This window comes from Hylaeus anthracinus, unplaced genomic scaffold (genome assembly GCF_026225885.1).
Source record: "Hylaeus anthracinus isolate JK02 unplaced genomic scaffold, UHH_iyHylAnth1.0_haploid 11994, whole genome shotgun sequence".
NCBI lineage: Eukaryota > Metazoa > Arthropoda > Insecta > Hymenoptera > Colletidae > Hylaeus > Hylaeus anthracinus.
Window position 1 is genome coordinate 5972538 of NW_026534341.1, and position 21007 is coordinate 5993544.

Here is a 21007-nt window from a genome sequence, read left to right on the forward strand (position 1 = left end):
CAATTATGTACATATATACGTAGTTCAACATACTGTTAAACACAATATATCATTAATTTGGACCTGTAGCTTTGTATTTAAAATACAAAAATAATTAAAAATTCATTTTAACTTCATGCCGATAATCAACTATTTAGTGCCGCCATCGGTGGTGAAACGCCCAAGTTTGTAATAAAAATACTTTCCATCTTTCTTATAAGATGGCACCACTGATACCTTCAATCAATTAATTCTTTTTTCTTCCTAAATACATAGTTAATACGATTCTTTGCTTTATAACACTACAATATATTAGTTAATATGTACAATTTGTCATTTTTATGAATAGTTTTTTGATGCAGCCGTAATTACCGACCCTTTAGTACAAGCTGTGCCATCTAGTGAGAACAGTGAAAACTATTTTTACTACAAGCTTGGACATTTTACCACCGATGGTGCCAGTAAGAGTTGATTACCGGCATGAAATTAAAATGAATTTTTAACCAATTTTGTATTATAAATACAAAGCTACAGGTCCAAATTAATGATATATTATGTTTCATCTTACGTTAAACTACGTATATATGTAAATAATTGCAAAATTTATAATTACTTGCTTCGTAGGTTGGAAAACCTTCCACCGCTAGATGGCGATACCGATCATTGTCACCTTTTCGACAAGTTATCCACAGCCTGCGAAAGTTCAAAGAGATCACGTGACAGTTCGACCTATACGAATTTATCGAATCAAGTTTCGATAATTTCGATGATCGTTCGAATTTGAGAAAACGGCAGTTTCAATATCGTTTCAACGACAGTTTGCGAATAGTAGTGCATAATGTTGGAAAGAAAGTGAATTTTGTGCATCGTTTCGCAGCATAAGTGCAATATAGTTTCAAGATCTGCTTGGACAACCTTAGGATCACTGTCGATGGATATTACGTTGCTTGGTAAGAACGAAATTTCAAGTAATGTATCCGAATGAATTAAGTATGATGTCGATGGCGGTAATGGCGTCCTTTCTCGCATTTGGATGGTAGATAGATAGATCATTCTTTATTATAATAAGAATAACTGAGTAGTCAGTCGGAAAAAACGATGTAAAGTCAAGCGTATACGCTAGTGGATGCGTCTTCTTGCGAGTCTCCAGAATTGCTACCAGGTATTTCAACGTATTCTTTTCGATCCCTGTGGAAAGGAATTCGATAATCTGTATATAGCACTTTTTTCGAAGTAAAAATTGGGAACATTTGTTCGTTTTAAGTGTCTTTATGTCATGAATTCCCAGCTCTCGATCATTTCAAAATGTTAGTTTAATTAGTATTGTTAGTAATTTATAAATATACGTACATACACACGCGCACACAAGATCACGTACACGCATTATCATACATGCAATAACTGATTTACTCCACGCTATCATACAAGTTTAATATGCATTCAATCGTCAATTCATTCTTAACATCAGAAACGCTAAATATGTATTTTATTTACAAGAACATTGTTTGGCACAATAATGTAGTCGCATTATTTTCATCGATAACAAAACTGAATTTGTATTAAAATTACCCTAGTAACTGTTTGGCACGAAAAAATATATTTACAATTTTTATTTAGAATATTGCATCAAAACTAGTTAGGCTAAATCAAAATACAGTAATTTAATTCTTACACGTATGTACATCTATCAATCTAAGTATTTTTTTTCATTTATTTATTTATAATCAACAACCAACGGAGATTCATTTAGATATTTAAAAACCCGTAAAAATAATCTCAATAGTGACTGTTTATCAACATTTTAAGTGGAATGTAAATTTCCTATTATAATACGATAATAGGCATATACTGTAACATTTTAAATACTCAATACTGAATCTTCATTCAAAATGGAATGAAGTTTGCAAGTTTTAATACATTTTTAATATATTTATAAATAGCAACATGTATCTTTCACTATTGTCCCTTTATCTCCATTATATAAATTTTCTTGTTTGTGAAGTGTTTCATCGATTGTTGCATTGTGGGTATCTAGTCTGCAAAAATTTATGATTTTGCAAGCATGTGCAATATAGAAGAAAAATAATATATAGCAATGAGATGATTTGGAAACGAAACTGATGATGAGACGTGTTTATATTTTGTCTGAGGTCAATCATCTTTTCATTGACAAATCTGTAAAATTAAAACTTTTCACTACCTCATACATAGAACTATGTGCAATAGCGAAAGTACTGAATTAATTAAATTATATCGAGTTTAAGCAACTAACAAATAATTAGTGTGAAGTTTTCGATCAAATTTTGTGCATATATACAAACATATGTATTAGCTCCCAAATTCACATAACATTTGTAATCGTGTGCCTAAAAAATCATTTTCGTAAAAATAAATTAAACAAATTTCCAATTTTAATTTGTTATTACAAAATCAAACGTTAATTAGACTTTAACTAACATAATCGATGTACAATATACATTTTTATGCAAATTGTTTATTGTGTAAATATTTTATGAAGAATTAAACATTACATTAAAACATGCAACATGCTCTTTTCAAATGCTTTTTTTCCTTTGTTAGTATTAAAATCTTTAAAAACAATTCGTGTTATACATAATTCTGTAAATGTGTGAGGCAAGCAGTGTTAGATGAAAAATGACAGATGATAAGTAGTAGAGAGGAAATATACGTACCAATACAAAATGTAATGTTGTATAATGAAAAATATATCAAATGCAACTGAAAAGAATCCCAGACCGAATTTCGTTGGGTCTCCAAAAATACTTTCCCAATCATCTAAAAAGAAAATTGTCATCGATTATTTAAGAACTTCGTCTCGTTATATGTCTATTCCATATATATTACCATAATTGTATGCATTCAGTATCATCTGCAGCATCGACAAAACACCACCGGTAAAATCTAAAAATATATTTCCTATGCTCCAACCAACTGTGGATTTTCTTTTATAATTGTAAAATGCTTGTGGAACGTATTTGATTAATGTTATACACAATTTAATGTAACTACAATAATATAGGAAATCGAGCCACGCTAGCGTTTCTGTGCCAGCTAGTATTATAGAAACTAGTACAATGACTGCAAATATTCCGTGAATAATACGTGCGGTTGTAGATACTCTTTGAGTACCTGCCTGAAAAATTAATAATCTCGTTAATACTTGTTTTTTTATTTATCAACATTTTTGATCGAATAGATTTCGAATTATTTACCTCGTAATAAAAGCATTGAACGATAGTTATCACAGTAGCAAATACTGCATGCAAAGAGAAAAATATATCATTCACTTGCACAGGATTTAAACCTTTCGGATATCGCTTAAAATATTCAATCTGAAAAATGTAGTTGCGAATTAATACTTGTGATACGATTACAAATAATATAGTACATTAAAAAAATATATATATATCAATTACAGTTATCATTTAACATACCTCTATTTCTGGTATCCAAAATAGACCACAATTAAACAGGGCATACATAATAAAACCGACCAAATTTAACGATAAATAATCGAAATTTAATCCTACAACACTTTTCCGTCTGTAATTGCTGTATATCTGTGGATAGAAACTTACACTCCATGCTAAAAAGTATATCCATCCAACTACAGCACTTATATGATAAAGAGTGTCCGACTTTTCTATAGTAACTCTAACAAATGCTTGTGAAAAACTGAAAACACGAAAAAAGAGACTCGTTAATAAACGGCGAGCGTAAAACGGAGATCGTAACGTACGCGCTATCGTAAAAAGTACAACTTCGTAATCACTTCTTACTTTAAATCAACTTTGTCTAACTGATCTTGAGGAATCACGATCACTTTAAAAAATGTCATTATTCTCTAATTTTAATTACTTCGATAATATTTCGATTATTTTTAAATCTCACAGCATATATTTTGGAGCACGGTAGAACTTCAACAACAATTACACTAAATCACTTTTTATGTAAAACTTGTAAATTAATTAATACATTCGTTACTAATAACTAATTCGATACATTCTAGTTAGAGCAGGAAGTAGACTGCTCAAAATCTGAACACAGACTGAGTGAACTTTAAGTTTAAGATCCGATGACAAGTACAGGTCAGGAGGCTATCTCTGCAAATAACTGGCAGTGGATGCTAGTGAATGTAAGACTGATCAGAATCTTTTGGAAATTAGTCATGAAAGTAAATATTGATATCGCTTGAAAACATTACACAATTGCATTTGATATCAGATAGGAGAGAGGGAGAATTTATTCTTTTTCCTAATTTATTACTTCTATATACTTACTCCGTTATATTATAAGGTGTGACATTAGCACTAACAATGGAATGTCCTGCATTAAGGCCCTTTACAGATATATTCCACTGGCTCTTAATATCATTCTCACTGATATTAAAAGTAACAGGATCAGTGGATAATAAATCTGGATGTTGCACGTTTATCAACACAGATGCAGCTCCAGATAGATTCTTCCTGCAAACAGTAATTGCATTTAAAGCATTGTCATTTGTGTTTGCATCAATTGCAATTAAAACATTAAGCCGCCACTTACGTCAGGCACAGAGTAAATGACTTTTGAGCGTCAAGGTGAACTTTTAGGTCTTGAGACGAAACTTGTAAGTCTGCCCATACTTGTCCTACAACTAAAAAAATGTCATGCTCTACGATATATGGACTACCATCCAAAAAAGTACAATATAATTCAAATTCTTTCACCGAATTAATTTTATCATTTAAGACGTTGCATACTAACTTACCTAACGCTGCAAAAATTCCGATATACCAGAGAGAAGCCATTCTCGATCGTTTCTGAAATGAACAAAGTAGTTCTTTATCATTCCCGAGCAAAGTATCAAATATAAACATACTGTCAACGAACATGTCAAGCAGATTCACATGCACCGACTCTTTTGGGTAAAGGGAACATCATAGATAAACCTTATTTCACATGCGAATAGATACAAAATATTTACAAAAGCACAAGTGGTGGCCACTACCGCGTAACTAGACTCGCTGTACGCGTCATTCAGACGTAACGCGTCATGACAAAAGCACACGCGGCAGTTAAAGTGTTAAACTAGTTTCAGTAATCGCGGTTCGACAGTGCACATCTATTCAGAAGAGAAATCTTCTACCTTCTGAAGGCTTTGACCGCTTAACGCGGGAAAAAAAACAAGGAAGTCTTATGAAGTGTCGCGCACTTTGCCGGATGCATGCCATTGATACCGGAGCGACGGATCTGTCAGCCTATTCACGAGCTGTCATTCGCGTAGATCGATATCTATATCACAGAGGCGATCGTACGTTGCCGTCGGATACCTCCCATTGATTCATTGACAATTACGAGACGCGTTGCCATGCTTTCGTGCGATCCGTTCGCCTTGCGTAGAGTACAAAAGCGATTCTCGTGAAAAGACACAGGGAGTATCAATCGAACTTAACCTCGTAAGCACAACGACCTCGATGGAACACGTCGTGGGGCGTTAGAAACGATAAGAGCTCACGTTTTTGATGTCTTCGACATTTTGTGCGTGCCTTGACTCGTTTCCGAGCTCTGGCATCGCACAATTAACGCGTTACACGGCGTAAAAAAAAAAAATCGATGGAGCCTTCGTGCAAACGAATACAAAAGCACGCGCTGTCTGTTTACATTATTGCTGGGTATTCCCGGCGTAAAGGATGCATCACGACCAGGAGCGTGACGAAGCATGGCCCCACCGGGGTTTCCGAAAGAATTTCTTCATTTAAATCGGATTCCTGGATTAGAGTGTCAAGGATTGGGACGATTACGATTTCCGTGGCGTCGCGATTTGAACGTCTTTTTATTTAACATATATTATTAGATGAAGAATGTCGCAACCCACGATTCTCTAGTACGTTTAGTTTTTGGAGTTACGTGTACCCTAAGTTTGATAACATCGCGTTTATTTGACAGAAGGTCGATGGTAAATCGACCTTAGGTAAATAGGATTAGAGGCCGAGGAAAATGAGTATATAACTTTGTACTTAATTAATGGACACTGTTAAAAGAAAACATTTGGCAACCACTGATTTACGCGAGTCCGTTCTCGATGTCCTCCAGAAGTTGCAAAATTAGTCGGATATAAATTTCTCCATGGTATTATTTAGGCGAAAAAGAGCTCGTAGAGTTTCTCAGGCTCGCAACGAGATATTTGCATGTAAATTGCAGGACAACGCGACGCCATTAACTGGTTCCACAACGTCGTGGTTATCGTTTTGATATGCAATGTTTTACTATTCCGAGGTTCTCTTTTTCTGTTTTGTAATCTTTATCATATTCTTCCTCGTCCTATTAATTGTCCCAGTGCTCCTGATAGACTCATGATATACATTATGGAAATTAGTCATGAAAGTAAATATTGATATCGCTTGAAAACATTACTTAATTGCATTTGATATCAGATAGGAGAGAGGGAGAATTTATTCTTTCGTAGATACATATATCTTTTTTCGATTAAATGGGCCATTCAAAGGGAACAGATTTTTCGAATCATTTCAAATCAGTTCGTTTCGTTACAGTCTCGAGTCTCTTTTCGGATAGAACTCGTATCGATTAATTGCTTTGTAAACGTAAATACATTCGTACGAGAGCCTGGCAAGTCGGGGATTTTCCTTTGGCTTCAAATTTTCCGCGGCTTTATCAACCGATTACTCACGTTCCCCTTTGTTGTTCGTATCGGTCAATGCAAATGGAAGTTCCATTCGTTCAAAACTGTAAACGTTTCCTGCTTATAGTTCCTGTTTCTCACGTACGTTTATTCGCTTGTTTTCACAATGATAAGAAACCGACCGGGAACAATGAAACGCGAGAACCGTTACCAAGAAAAATAACGAATTGCGGCGAAATCGATTGAATTTTTTCTTGGAGTCCTCTTATCGCCAAAGCCCCGGAATGTTTAAATGCGTGCACGAACGATCGAACGTCATTGTTTATTGCTGGGAGAAAAAGATTACCGCGACAAGCTTTTTTTTATAAATATGTCGTCTTAGGCTAACAAATCTATTTATTTATCTGTTACAGCTACGAAAGAGTTGGGATCGTTGTGATACATGAGCGTGACTTTCGACCGAACCGAAAGAGATTAGGAAATCTCTAAATCGACGAAGTGACCACGCCGTGGAGGGACGAAGCTGATTTTCCGAAAAGTGGACGAAAAGTGGACGGTCATGAAGTTTAGGATCACAAGCCCTCTTAAAGGCAAATTTTTAAAAACCATTTGAAAAATTAATAACCATCTCCCCAAAAATAAACAGGTTCTTCGTACGTTCTAAAATGCTTCCTCCTGGATCTCGATTCGGACGAAGTCGAAGCATCAAAGTAACTTAAATTCCCTCGATGGTATATTAATATCTCTCGTTCAGCAATGCGAAAAATTCAGTCCGGGCAAGTTGCTCGCGAGGGTATCGGAAGTTTTAGGCCGGGAATGGGTCGACCTGGCTATATCATATACATTTCGAGATAGAATAAATCGAAAGAGAGATCGACGTTCGAGTGCACTCAGCGTCCCAAAGGGGCCTTCGCGAAGCTCGCACGGAAACAGCTCTGAAAGTCGATCGGCAGTCTGCTGCCGCTTTTGTTGGCGTATACAGGCTTCCTCGTCGCCAATATTTTCCTTTGCGTCATGCCCGTGGACCGAGTAGAACGGACCTAATCCTCGACGATGGCCCTCTCCCATCTTTTCACCCGGACCCCCATTTCTTTCTGTCCTTTCTATCACTTTCAATTCGTCCTCGATATGGATAAACAAGATCGTTCCTGGCAGGACGTTCGCCTGGTATACATTGAAATTATTCGGTCGGATCGTTCCAACGGAATACCCGAGGAAATATGCCTCTTCGAGGAGCTCTCTTCAGATTTGGGAATCCGGGAAACCCCCGTCGCTACGTTCTGGGAAATTTCTGGAATGTCTCGAAGTGTTTTCTTCGACGATACGGTCCACGGCGATCTTCTCAGCGATTCCGAGTAAACGGATACGACACGGTTCGCGAGTATCGCGAGAATGGTGATAGCATATATTCCGTTGTTCCGATAGATTCGAAAGTTCGGCAGACTTTAAAGCTCTTCGATACAGAGGAGTCCCCATAATCCATATCGGTGTTATCTACAGGTGGGCTGTAGGTTCTAGGAGGTTATTAGATTCTAGAGCTTCGTACTCGAGCTTATTAACCATTCAGCTGTGTTCGACGACTATATTCGTCAATATTTTAACCGAGTCACTTACTCTGTACGACTATACCTCTTTAAAGAAAGGACGTCACAGCTGACTAATTTATTGCTGAAATTATACGAGAAATGTACTTCGTTTCTTTTCTTGCGAAGAAGATGGAGAATGAGCATCTCTTACGTCAGGCCACGCTGATTCGTTATCTAAGCCTTTTTCGTGGCTGTCGAGCAATTATGTGTTCCTCGATAAACTCAATACACTATAATGGGTCAAGTGTCGGTGAAGTTCCACCGCGATTGCGGAAACTGTTTGACGTATTGAAACGGAATAGACAAGCGATAACGGACGACTGATACCGCGGTGACGGATGCGTGGGAGACAGCTCAGGGCCCGTGAAGACAATTGCGAAAAAAATAGATATATACTTTTAATTCGACGGTTTACCCGGCGTGTTCGAGGGGATTGGGAACCACTGCGATAAGAAAACACCAGACAAAAAATGGAGTCTACGCCTACATCCATGAATTACACGGACTGCTGATATTATTTATATAAACATTATATTATGTACGGCGATTAAACCAGCATGGGGGGATTCTAGATAAACGCGTGCATATAGTAAGGCTCATCGTTATGCGAACTATAGTGTAACGCATATTTCGGTTACACAAATGTTCTTTAAATTAACGCACAAGTTTCAAGGTGGCTATTGATAACAGTTAGAGAAAATCAAGTAAATTGACCCGAAAGAGGTGGACAGAGAATGTTAGTATTCGTCTCTCGGAATATGAATTTTCTAATGTGAGAAAATGAAAGTTGAAAAATTTCCGTTCGTTGTAAAAATATGATCTCCGCTTTCACCGACGCGCAGAGTTGTTCGAATAATTACAGCTGGTACTGTACGTCGTACGTGTATCAAAGATGCAAATGAATGGAGGGAGAAACATAATTTCGTCGACGATTGATTACCTCGAGCCTTGACCAATTTTCTTATTTGTCGATTACCACAGCATTTCGGTTCCGGTATCTTCGTTATTGGGGAATCGATATTGCCAGCAGTTTTCGGCGCGCAATCGTTTACATGAAAGGTCTGTCAATTATACAGAACGATTCACGAAATGTGCCTGTATCTTCGATGAAAAAGTAGCAAAGAAAATATCTATACGCAATAAAAATGCTATTATTATTAGATAAATGATGTGGGATTCACTTTGTCGGATTTCCTTTTTTTCTTTTTTCATAAGAAGCTCACCTTGCATTCCGATACGAGAACTTCTTATCATCGGACCATATAACGATATAGTGCTACGAAAGCGTTTACAAATAGCTAAGATTGTACACGAGATACGATGGTTATAAATAGCTGAAGAAAATCTATTGAAAAATTCCAGAAATCCCAAGTAAATTTTATAAAGCGAAACATAGAGTCTAATAATACACAGAGCATACTAAAAAGAATCTTCCACGCACATGTGTTAAATTCCCGAGGTTACGACCACCATTCGCGAAACTCTCTGTAGAACCGTGACCAGTGCGCATCGGTTTGTCAAAGTCGACTGATTTCTCTTGCAGACGTGTTATTAAACATTTTTCATGCGACGTGTTCGGCCGCGTTATCTTTCGCCCGGTTGCATTATCCCTTTCATCCTGGAAACAATTTCGCGAACAGTTTTGCGCGAGCTGTATTAAAGGCTAGTCGGCCAGGTAATAACGGTTAGCATAAATTAAAGATTAACTTTGCCGGCTGGATCGGGCAACGTAATGCCCGTTCCATGCTAATTTCTTATCGCCGGCAATTACTTAATCGCACGCAGTCGAATGGACGTTCAGCCGCGTCCCTGGCTAATTGGGACGCGAAGAAACACATCCGTGGGATCGGTTTTATTCCGCTGGATCTCGTGGCCAACCTTCAGTTTTTCCCTTAAAAAAAGGAAGAACGTTACACTGCTCTACGAGGTAATTCAAAAAAATCCCACGTGGTGAAAGGCGGCCACAGGGGGACAGATTGTTTATTCGTCATTTGGTTGATAAATTTACAGTTTTATCTGGTACATTTGAAGATGTCCCCTATGCAGTGATTTGAATGACGACGCAAAAAGTTTGAACAAAGAGTTACGCACTTGGAATAAATCTGGAAGAACAAGAAAAGATCTCTTTCTCTGCATTATTCCACGTAACGAACAAATCCGACGATAAAATTGTTTACGCCATGAAAATTATAATATTCGAGGAACTCGCATTCATTTCGCGACAAATTGGCGCTCGTCGGACGGAAGTTTAGCGAATCTAGAGCGAGTTCAGAATTCCTTTGGATCGCAGCGCTTGGCTGGTCCGAATCAGGCGCGATTTATCGAACCAGAACTGGCACGACGCTATTATTCTGTCAGCGGAATTATTAGCACAATTAGTTGGCAGTTAAACGATTTTAAATACCCGAGACAGTGTCGTCGTACTCTTTTGTCAGTCGGGGGATCGATAGTGCCTGGCCTGAAATACACGGTTCGGTCGTCGTTATCCAATATCGAGGAATTTTTTATGACCTCTCTATTCATGACTTTATCAGGACTTCCTACTTTTATTCTTCTTTTTTTTTTTTTTTTACACGAACAAGCATGCACGCCTGACTCGCGCAAACACGTAACAGAATATCGTTCATGTGGAACGACGATTACCGACAACTTTGCACGGGGAACATTTCAAAATTGTGCATAATGAATACGATCGTTTCGCAATCGGATTTTATCGTATCATTGATAGGCAGAACCGTTTTCCTGTTATCCGATACGATCTTTCCCGAGACTACTGCGCTACACACAAGTTCCATTCGAGACTGTGAAATGTCCCTCTAGGTACTCGATATTCGTGTTTTGAATAATGAGTATCGATAATTAATAATAGCAACAGAATTTCGTTTTTATTCCGCGGAGAAGGATTAGATCTTCCGTGATAGTTGGGCTGTGTATTACAGTCAGCCGTTCACATTCTACTTACTCAGTAGAACAAGGTTCCTTGTGCTCGACTGGACATAATAGTCGGCCGTTCACATTCTACTTATTCGGTAGAAGAATATTTCGAAGCTATTCTTTTTCACTCGCAGTACATCCAGACGATAATTAATACATTTACTTTCGCAATGATTTTTTAACGGATCGTTCGAAACATATAAATAAACGAAATAAATCCGTCTTCGAATAATCACCCGAACAACGATGTACTCCGAAATATTTTCGTTCGAAACGATTTTCCTCAAGCTCGCGAATAAATACGATATTGTTCACAGGTAATAAATGAAGCTTCGTTCGAATAGAAACGTAGCCAACTCTGAATTAAACCGAACAGAAAGAAGCTTGTAAACATTCGCGACCATTACGAAGGTTTCCCTTCGTATTTTTAATTCCAGTTGCACAAATCATTGTGTATTACCCACGAGCTCATTTTTCATCACGGGGTTCGATTAATGAAACATTCTCGAATTTCTCGTTCTGTTTGCCCAACGATATTTTTCCAGCGACGAGTCGGGTGTTTTGCGCTCGCGTTAAATCCTCGCCTGTCATCAGACATACTCTATAGCTTTTCAACTTCGGCTTTTATTTGCATCGTTCGACTCGAACTCCAATGGAAATTCTCGGGCTTCGTTCCACCGGTCTCACCTATTTCGCGAACTCGATCCTTATAGAATATTAATGCGACACCTCCTTTTCCGTAGCTGCTGGGACCTGACGCTCCCATTGCGAGCAATAATATCCGTCGAACCAACGATTTCATTTCGATATTTTGTTCCTCCTGTAACAAGCTATGCGCGAAGCGAACACGTTCCACAGAGTAAACACAAACGGAATACATATTCCCAGACTTTCGCGTGAACGTTAGAAATGATATCTTCTAAAGGATACAGATGTTACAAGTTTAGATTCAACTGATAACGGAGCGAGAAAATAATTACAATGTAAGGAGGTCGAGGAATTACCTAGGTTAGGAGCTTTCGCGAGAAGCTTACCGCAAGACGAATGACACCAGCCATAAATCCCAGGGGCGGTAAATTCGTGTCCGGTTCGACAGCGCGCCGAACGATTCTAATAACGAAGAATAAATTTCCCCGTTGTCGAACTTTCTTCGTCTAGTAATTAAGTTTTCGAACAAGGCCGCGAGAGAACTCTGTCACCGCCAACAGTTCCAAAAATCTATTTTCGCTTGGCCCTGCGACAGTTTTTCGGGGTGGGAGCGCCGGAGCGGTTTACTTCCGACAGTCAAGAGAAAGGGGGCCAAAGAGGGCCAGCAAGAAGGAAAGAAAGTTTGTTGGTGAAGCGTGTACGTTCCGTGGACGGTTTTCTTGCGAAAAACTGGATCGAAACGGTGACACCAACCCCTAGTATCGTTCTTGTTGTTTTCGAGGGTGCAGTCTCTCGTAAAATCGGGTCTCAAGAAAGGGTCAAACGCAGCCCGTGCACTGAGCATTAATATTCGATAGGAACCGAATCCGCAAACCGAGCCAAACTGCCGCCACGAGCTGGCGAATTTACATTGGAAATCGACTGGAACGGTTCGAACGCACTCCAGGAAAAGAAGTTTCCCTTTGGATAGGGGGCGACGTGGCGAACATTGAAGACAAGAATGTTAGAACTCATTGTCTGGCGACAACCACGTTTAACCCTTTGACTGCGAAAGGCGTATTTGTACGCCCTCGAGAAATGGATTCAGAGAAATGTTTATATTCGTTGAATCAATTTAAAAAAAAATATCAGCTTACAGGGAATGATGAGAAGAAACTTTTTTATATTTTCAATTTATTCATAGGACACTTAGTTTTGCAAATAAAAATCGAAAAGTTAGAAGTTCGTTGCAAAAATTGAATTTCAGGAAAACAGGTCTTCTAAGATTTTAATTTTTGTCTCTGAAAGTAGACGTAGTATGAATAAACTGTAAATATAAAGAAGTTTCGTTTTGTCTACGCCACTTAGAATTTCTAGGAAAAATCTTCCCGTAAAAGGGTTAATTTAAGATCCATCTTCGATACATAGCTGAATTTATTCCAGTAAATCGAAGTTACGTGGATACGTTCTTCTCGATTGAAATTAGATCGCAAATCCAGTCGCCAGCTCGCTCTCGAAACTTGTCAGACGTGTCTCGATGATTATTTAGGTTTTTCGATGACAAAGAGAATAAAAAGACGGGCCCGTCCGCGCTGTTTCTAACCGGAGGAACTGGAAAACTCAATATCGAGATGGTTCGAGCAGCTGCGGGCTATCGGTTGAGTGCCCCAGGCGTATGTACGGTTAAACAAACAACATAAAAAAGCTTTCCTCGTTATTAACAATTGAAAGAGTCGATAGGTCGGCTGATCGAGCGTCTCGATTTTTAAACGACCTCTTTCGTTCGGACGAAAGCCTCCAGGTCATTGGCTGGCACGTGCTGCTTGATAAAGAATCGCTCATTGTGCTTGTGCCTCTTGCGGCGACCCTAATCGCGAAACTGTCTCGAAACGGGATCCGAACGCGTACCCGTTGTGTCAAACCGCGTCAATTATTTACGCGTTAGGCGTTCCTCGTTAATGATTCGAGCTTCGAATAATTGATTAGCCGAATTGCAGAATTTTTGTTGAGATGGAAACTGTGGATATCGAGAAAACAAATAAAAGTGAACGAAAATATTAAAATAAAATGTAATACCTGACATCTTCGAAATTGAAGGTAACGTCGCGAGTACAAAACGCAAGAAGAGAACAGAGATACATATTTTAAAATAAGAGTTGGAGGCTCAAAATGATTAGATACTCTCTGACGTATATCTTGCAATAAGAGTAATTCAAATTGATATATGTAACGGGAACGGATTATGTAATATGTAATTATGTAATTATGTAATAATATGCAGAATGCTTTCTTCGCGTCCTTATCTTTCATTTGCATTTTTTTCTTTTACTGTAATTACGTAGTATCCCGAAGATAAAGCGGACCACCCGAAACGATTTCGATGTGTTTCGCGAATCGAGAACGTAAAATATTATACCGTTGATGGCATCAAGGATCCGTCTCTCTTTTATAATTTAATGGCTCAAATGATTTTTAATTTCTACCTTGCAGATTCACGAGCGCGTAATCATAAGTCCCTTTAGCTTGCTTTACTCTTACTTTACTTAGGTCAAACGTGTTAGAGACGCAAGGTAACATATTCTTTTTTTTTTTCAAAATAACACAAAAATTACGAGGACGCGAAACGTTCTGGAAAGGGGCCATTTTTAATTTCGAAATACCTCGCATCTCTGCAAATTTGTTTCGCAACTCCGTCGAGTTTGAGGTTTACATTTTTAATTCCGTACCGAGGGGAAAAAAGTGGAACGTTGTTGAGACTCCAAGCTTGCCTGATTATAAGCTCGTTCTTCGACATGCTTTTATCATTATTCGTGAACATTTTGCAACGGCAGAGGATAAAAATTTGCAACGAAAGTTCGTGAAAAATCCGTATCCCAATAAAACTGTCGACCGAGGACGCGTTAGTTTGTCATTTAGCGAACGAAATTATTTCGAGCATTTAATAAACGCTCGCCGGGGTCTGGAAAATAAATGGCCAATTATTTACTTCATCTACCCGGCTAACGCAAAATATTAACGCTCGCCTCGTCGAACGATATCAGATTCCTTGAATTTCGAAAATTCCTTTCGTCGTTCTAAATATTAACGCGTTGTTTTAAAAAGGTTTCAGCTGGGAATTTGTTGTTACCGTAAAGTGACTAACATTGCTTCACTACGACTGAATTTTTTACCGATTGCATTATTTCGATTTGTGATTCTACGCGTGTGCATGCTGTAAAAAATATTCTCGTTAAAAATGTCGAATAAATCTATGTTTCAAAACACTGTTATCCATTTATGCACCGCAGAGAAGAATCGACTTTTAAATTTTTCCAATAAATCGAATGAAATTACAAAAAGTGAAAAATATATATTTTGTTAATATTTCATGGTGTGCTAGATCAGTACAAGCGAGGATCTGCACCCGTCATTTTCAGGATTAAAAGCAGCGTTAATTCCAGATTTCTCCGCAGCGAATTCTAGCCATTGAAATCGAATAAAATTATCCGTACAAAGTAAAAAGCTCGATAACGCGATTATGCAAGAATTTATTCAATCGTTCGGTTCCTACTAACCCTGTTCTAATCGACTGGAACGAATTTTTGCGTTTTATAGCGAATTTTGAGCTCTTATCGCGACCGAGTGAAAAATTAATTAAAAGCCCGTCAAGTGGTTTTATGAAGGATGCGTAAGAGCATTTCGCATAAATATAGCTGCCGGATAAGCCGCGACAACAAGATTAGCGAGAATTACTTTATTGTCTAGTAAGATCAACTACAGATGGCTATAAACCTCGTCATCCACGAATCTCTGTGAGATACTGAAATTCAATTTTTTTATTTCATTTATGACATTACCTAGGAGCAATTCGTCGCGCACGTCGCAGTAGATTTAATTGTTTTAAACGATTGTACCACAGACACGAGAACTAGCATGACTCGAACTCATTTTGGATCAATTATTTTTCGCGATGCGATCTGGCAGGCCAGTTGACGGTTTCTCAGTAGTCTGAGAGTTTTTTTTTTAAATCTTGTGCAAAACATACAAGATAAACGCTAAATGTTACGATGCGTCACGTCGAAATCGCGTACATTATTAATACTAGGTGTTAGCCAGCGTGTCCGGTGTCCATGAAAACCTCGAGGTACGATGTGTTATTAGGATTAGGAACAGAGAAACTTCTTGTTAGTCTTGGGAACAAGGCGGAGAAGCGATGGAATAATTTACTTTGTTCTCCGGGAACAATTCGGTAACTTCTAGCTGACGTAAATTTTGTTATCTTCAGGTGCTAGCTTCCGGTTAATTAATTAAAATCGTCGCTTAATCCAGGTCATTTTTGCCTAATCAGAGATACGCAAAATTCTTATCTGGATAGAAATTTAGAATAACGAATCGAAGATAAACAACTTTAAGTGAAAAGGAAAATTTGAATCGCAGTGTAATGGAACGATTACAAATGTTAATACTAGATTGATTTAATTTTGAAATTTTACCCATCGCAGTCTCTAATAACCGAGAATTAACAAGATTTTCTGTAACGGTAATAGACTGAGCCACGTTTATCTCGCAATAAATAATTAGCCGATAAAAACGTTTCCGTTGATGTAGATATGGCGATACATTCTGATAATGCGTTAGCTGTATTTAGCAAAGTTACTCGCAGCTTTTTCCTTGCTCGTTATAAATTGAAAGAATTGTGCCGTCGATAACGATCGCGAACTAACAATCGATAATTACCGTGAGACTTCTTCGTGGCAATTAATCTTGAGCGGTTTTAATGGACGAGGGCTCGCGGCGACGCCATTGATCGATCCTTTTTCCGAATTAAATGATTTATCGTTTTACGCGAATCGTTGCGTCAACTAGCGCGCTAAAACTTAACGATGAGATGCGGAAAGTAAGACGTTGCCTGTCGATATCCGTCAATTAAGCTTGGCATGAAAAAAATCGTTGCTTTTGTATTCCAAGAAAGAGAATTTTATGGTCGGCTCACCTCTGCTTATTGTTAGAACATAAATTGCTGATTGATAATAGTCTTTGACCAATGCAAAGAGAAATTTCATTTAGAATGAATCGTAACGCGACTCTTCAGGAATCTAGACTCGTGCAAAAAAACTAATCGACAAGTCTCTATTAGAATAATTTTTCTTAAAAATTGTTCATTTTTTGAGAAGGACCGACTGAAAAGCAAGAAAGTGACATTATCTGTGCATAAATTGTATAAATTAACCGTTGTTAGTGGTAGCAATCCGCGTTTCCGGCGACCTCGACGACTTTAACGAACACGAGGACAATTTTCTACGACATGAGTTAAGCATCGTTTCATGTAATGTCGTTACGTGCATTGTACTGCGTAAACTGTCGCGATTGCCACGAGGTTTGCAACGTATTCTCTCGCGACGTTCGCGACTTTATTTCAACGTACTTGGTTCACCTCTCGATCCATCACATTTGTGAATAATTCAATCTCAGCGTTCTAATTTTCGAACAGAAACGAGTACTATTCGCGATCGTCGATTAAATCTGCCGAGCAATCGAAAATTATACCGATTCTACTGAAAGTACAATCATCCTGCATCCTCCTGGAATTGCTTGAAAGTCTCTTCCGGTTTGGTTAATTTTATTCCTGGCAGAATGCAGTCAGTATAATTTAATAATGTGTATTCCAGGAATATCAAAGCACGTTCAGTAATCTCTAGGATTTCACGGATAATATTAATTGTTATTAACAGGAGGGGTTCAATTCTCGCGAATTTCATTTAATTAGCTCGTGTACCTTCGACAAGTTTATTTTATAGTCCATTCCAGTTTTAGAACGAGAGGATTGCTACCTGTTTAGACAACTAAACAAAATAAACATTCTATCCTAATTCTGTATTTGCACTTACGCGTCATCTAGTCAAAGTGTCCTTACGTGAATAATAACGACGAAATCAAATTTCGTAGTTGCGTGTCTAATGAGTTCCTTATCAACGCGATAAAGTAAAAACCGGTCAATGATTGTTTAACAGTGATAAGTAGCGCACGCTAGCGATAGATGAACTCTTTGTCGACAAAATAATCCCTTATATAGGTTTCAGTGCCGTTTACCGTTCCTCCGTGGTTCTCAATGCCGTCCCGTCCGGGTAGCGTTCGGTTGCCGCGAAATCGAAAATACGGTGGTCGTAGTTCAAGAAACTCCTGTCTCTGGCTGCAGCTCGCAAAGTATTCCGCTTACGAAAGCTGTCAACGACGTTCGCCAGCGTTTTCCCCGTGGGCGTGTGCGCCCGTAGAAACGTGTCGATGACTTTCGTATTCGTCGTCCCCGTTTCCTCGGCAGCCGACGAGTGCCGAATCGATTTCGATTTCACGGCCAGTTTCACGGAAATTATATTGTGTCAGAGCCGACGGGAACGGCGGGACAACCTCGTTCCGAATTGTTGTCGATCGAATCGATTTTTTACACTCTTCTGCTTGACACCGCGATAAAAACGAAGGAAATAATTTGCTACCCGTGTCATAAATTTTTCTTGACGCGGCCACCCACTATGAGCAATAACGGACACTTGGCTTTAATCTTTTCGTATTTTATTCTTGTTGTGTCATGTGTTTTCACGAGGTATTTTCTATTATTCGTTGTTTATCTCATTATCCAGTTCGATCGGTAGATAAGTCGAAGGAGTTTAAGATAATGTATATGTTAGCAAACCGAAAAATTTGAAAGTCATTAACGAATGTGAATATTGTGTATCGTGGAGTTTCAGGTGAATTTAATCTAAATTTAAGAAAAAGAAAAAGAAGACTACTATAAATCGTCGATGATAAGAACACGTTACGATCGATAGAGGTTACATCTGTGCTCGGACTGAAATACGATTGTTCCTTGGCTTGATGAACTTTACGTGCACCGTGCACGGTACCTGGAGGGGTTAAACTTGCGCGTGTTTGTCGAAGGTTTCGTCCGAGTTTTATTAGATCATGATTTACGGATAAATTGTACCCCGGCTTCGCTCACTCACTTGTCGAATTTCGTTTGGCCGCAAGGGATCGGGTGACAGTTAAAGCCTACCGTAAGCGAATCCGATACAGAGACGTCCAATCTCTCTCTCTCTACGCTTTAAAAATCTCTTTTCTCCCGTTTCGAGCCACCTGCAAGAACGAGCTTTCCATTAAAACTCGCCGAGGACGACGCAGAACGGAACAAAAACGATTTAATTCTTGTGCGCAATTTTTATCCCGATCACGGTCATTTTCTCCATGATTTCTGCACTCGTCGGTCCGTGAACTTTACAGCCAATAGCGTCAGAGGAATTTGATAAATTTCAAGGAACGTTGGACGAATTTTCTTTGACGAAAAACAATTGATTCGGCAGCGTAGTAATATTTAATATTCTTTTCTGCCCTCGCATAACCTGTTCCTATACATTTTTGAAAAATGTTCGCGAAACTACGGGTTGCGCTAACTTTGCACGTTGGGAAGCCGGGTTTCTCTCGGATTGGACAACGGTTGCAATCCCTGGTAACCATTTTAACGGTCAAATTTAAAATTCATTGTCCGTCACCGTTTCCCGTTTTCATGTTTCGCAGAATACGAAAAAAATACTAGTCTCTCGTTTGACCGCGGTTGAAAGGGGTGTTCTCATTTGAAACGTCACTTTTCCCCCGATTTTTAGGATTTATCGAGCCAAAAGGCGTAAAACCTAGACATTCGAAATTTTCCACGGGCGTACGTTCATTTTTTAAGGAAATATATAAAACTCTCTTCTCGATGGGGATCGATTCGTTATTGTTATCGTTAATAATCGTATTATCAGATACCGAGATGACTCACATTATCGTGGATATTTGAATACGCCTACGTTTCGACCATAGCTCCGCGGTCCTTTTAGAATATTCCAACGAAAATTTTTCGAATAAATATGACGCAAAACAATAGGACATTTTCCTAGTGTATCCATTCGTTTCCGAATTTATGCTTAAACGATTAATGTGTACGTTAGGTAGCCACGGCGATTATACTTTAAGCTTGATTCATGAACGTGTGTTATTGTTCAGTTTGGCAATGCCAGAGCTTCCAAAATTTATCGAAACATGCGTTCGCGTTTCCGGTTTGAAAGAGAGGACATAATTCCTTAATGAAAGCAAGCAAAATTTTTGTATAGGTACTCGCAAAATAAATATCGAAGTTCAAATTATGTGACTCGGCATGGAACAAGTACAAATATCACTGGTGAACCGTTTTTATCGATCTGTTACTCGAACCATGTGCACCTTACCTGCCGATTTCCACGTTCGCGCGAACAGGTCTATGAATCGGTCATTCGATACAGCTTCATCCAGGCGAGCACGCACTCTCTACGCCTAGCTTGCCAAAGTCCAGCGGATCCAGTTTGTCGAACGTTATCACCTTCTCACGGCTTCAGCCTTGAACTTCCAGCGAGACTATCGCTGGTTCGTCCCTGGTATTTCATCCGGTTTGACGCCAACATCAGTTCCTCTCTTCCGCGTTTGCGCTGTTGCTCTCCTGCCAAAACGGAATCGCACCTCGTCACGATCGAGACTGCATCGATCGGGATTCGTGGATCGAAACTCACCGTGCTTCACCAAACACCGCTCGATTCGAACCAACGCGAGCAGTTCTCCAGGAGCGACTAGCACGAGCCAATGTCTCGAGCAGAGTTTATTGCAGGTGAAAGGCGGACGGTTCCTTTTTTCCTTCGACGATCGTTGGACGATAGCGGCGCTGATACCACATTGGCGAACACGGTTCGCAAATGGCTAGCGCGAGCCTCTCGAGCCTACGTATAAATCTGTTCTAAAGAGCTCTCCCCCTCCCTCGGGAAGACTCTTCCCCCCTCTTCCTGTCCGGTGTCGCGTTCGATTTCACGATGTGAAAAGATCGTCTCTCTTCCGCCACTTTTTTCTTAACACGTGCTTACCTGGATGAAAACAATGCTTGGAAGTCGATTGCATCTGAAGAACGTCGGATTGGGCATCACATTGGGTAAACAGCATGTTATTTTTAACCATGTTGATACCTTATTCCTCGATACTTTATGTACTAATGAAAAAAAAAGTAAAAAATTGGTTATTTTGAAAAGGAGTAAAAGTTACTCGATCATTCCACTAAAAGACTAAATAGTAACTTTTCCATTCTAAGCTTAAGAATATAAAAAAGCAAAGGTTACCATCGATTGTCATTTAGCGATATCCTATTTTTGTAGAAAACTTTTAAATTTTATTATGTTGCCGTCTGTTCAAGAGACGAAGAAACGCGTTT

General features: G+C 38.8%; 1 protein-coding gene and 1 long non-coding RNA gene across 8 annotated transcripts; one reads left to right on the plus strand and one right to left on the minus strand.

The window, feature by feature from the left end:
• Positions 1-791: 791 nt before the first annotated feature.
• LOC128888347 (uncharacterized) lies at positions 792-7218 on the plus strand. The gene is made up of 2 exons (XR_008460234.1): positions 792-929; positions 7036-7218. It is a non-coding gene; the product is annotated as an uncharacterized LOC128888347 (long non-coding RNA).
• On the minus strand, positions 1014-20511 carry LOC128888333 (cystinosin homolog). 7 transcript variants are annotated; one of them, XM_054145074.1, is made up of 10 exons: positions 20322-20511; positions 20004-20251; positions 4751-4802; positions 4546-4636; positions 4281-4466; positions 3435-3675; positions 3213-3332; positions 2845-3133; positions 2673-2775; positions 1014-1167 (listed from the first exon to the last, which is right to left on the minus strand). In XM_054145074.1, exons 3-10 carry the CDS (start codon positions 4788-4790, stop codon positions 1086-1088), a joined length of 1152 nt encoding a protein of 383 aa, XP_054001049.1. In that variant the 5' UTR covers positions 4791-4802; positions 20004-20251; positions 20322-20511; the 3' UTR covers positions 1014-1085. The 7 variants fall into 7 exon arrangements, with proteins under 7 accessions (XP_054001049.1, XP_054001050.1, XP_054001051.1 ...); XM_054145075.1 differs by adding an exon at positions 18747-18876 and having other exon boundaries at positions 20004-20511; XM_054145076.1 differs by lacking the exons at positions 20004-20251; positions 20322-20511 and adding an exon at positions 5436-6057.
• Between the last annotated feature and the right edge of the window lie 496 nt (positions 20512-21007).

Excerpts from the sequence above, each read along its gene's own strand:
- LOC128888333 (XM_054145074.1), bottom strand. The coding sequence starts at position 4,790 with ATGGCTTCTCTCTGGTATATCGGAATTTTTGCAGCGTTAG. Across the intron at positions 3,676-4,280 it reads ACACCTTATAATATAACGGA|TTTTTCACAAGCATTTGTTA; the intron begins GTAAGTATATAG and ends TCGTGTTTTCAG. Across the intron at positions 1,168-2,672 it reads CAACATTACATTTTGTATTG|GGATCGAAAAGAATACGTTG; the intron begins GTACGTATATTT and ends TCCTTTCCACAG.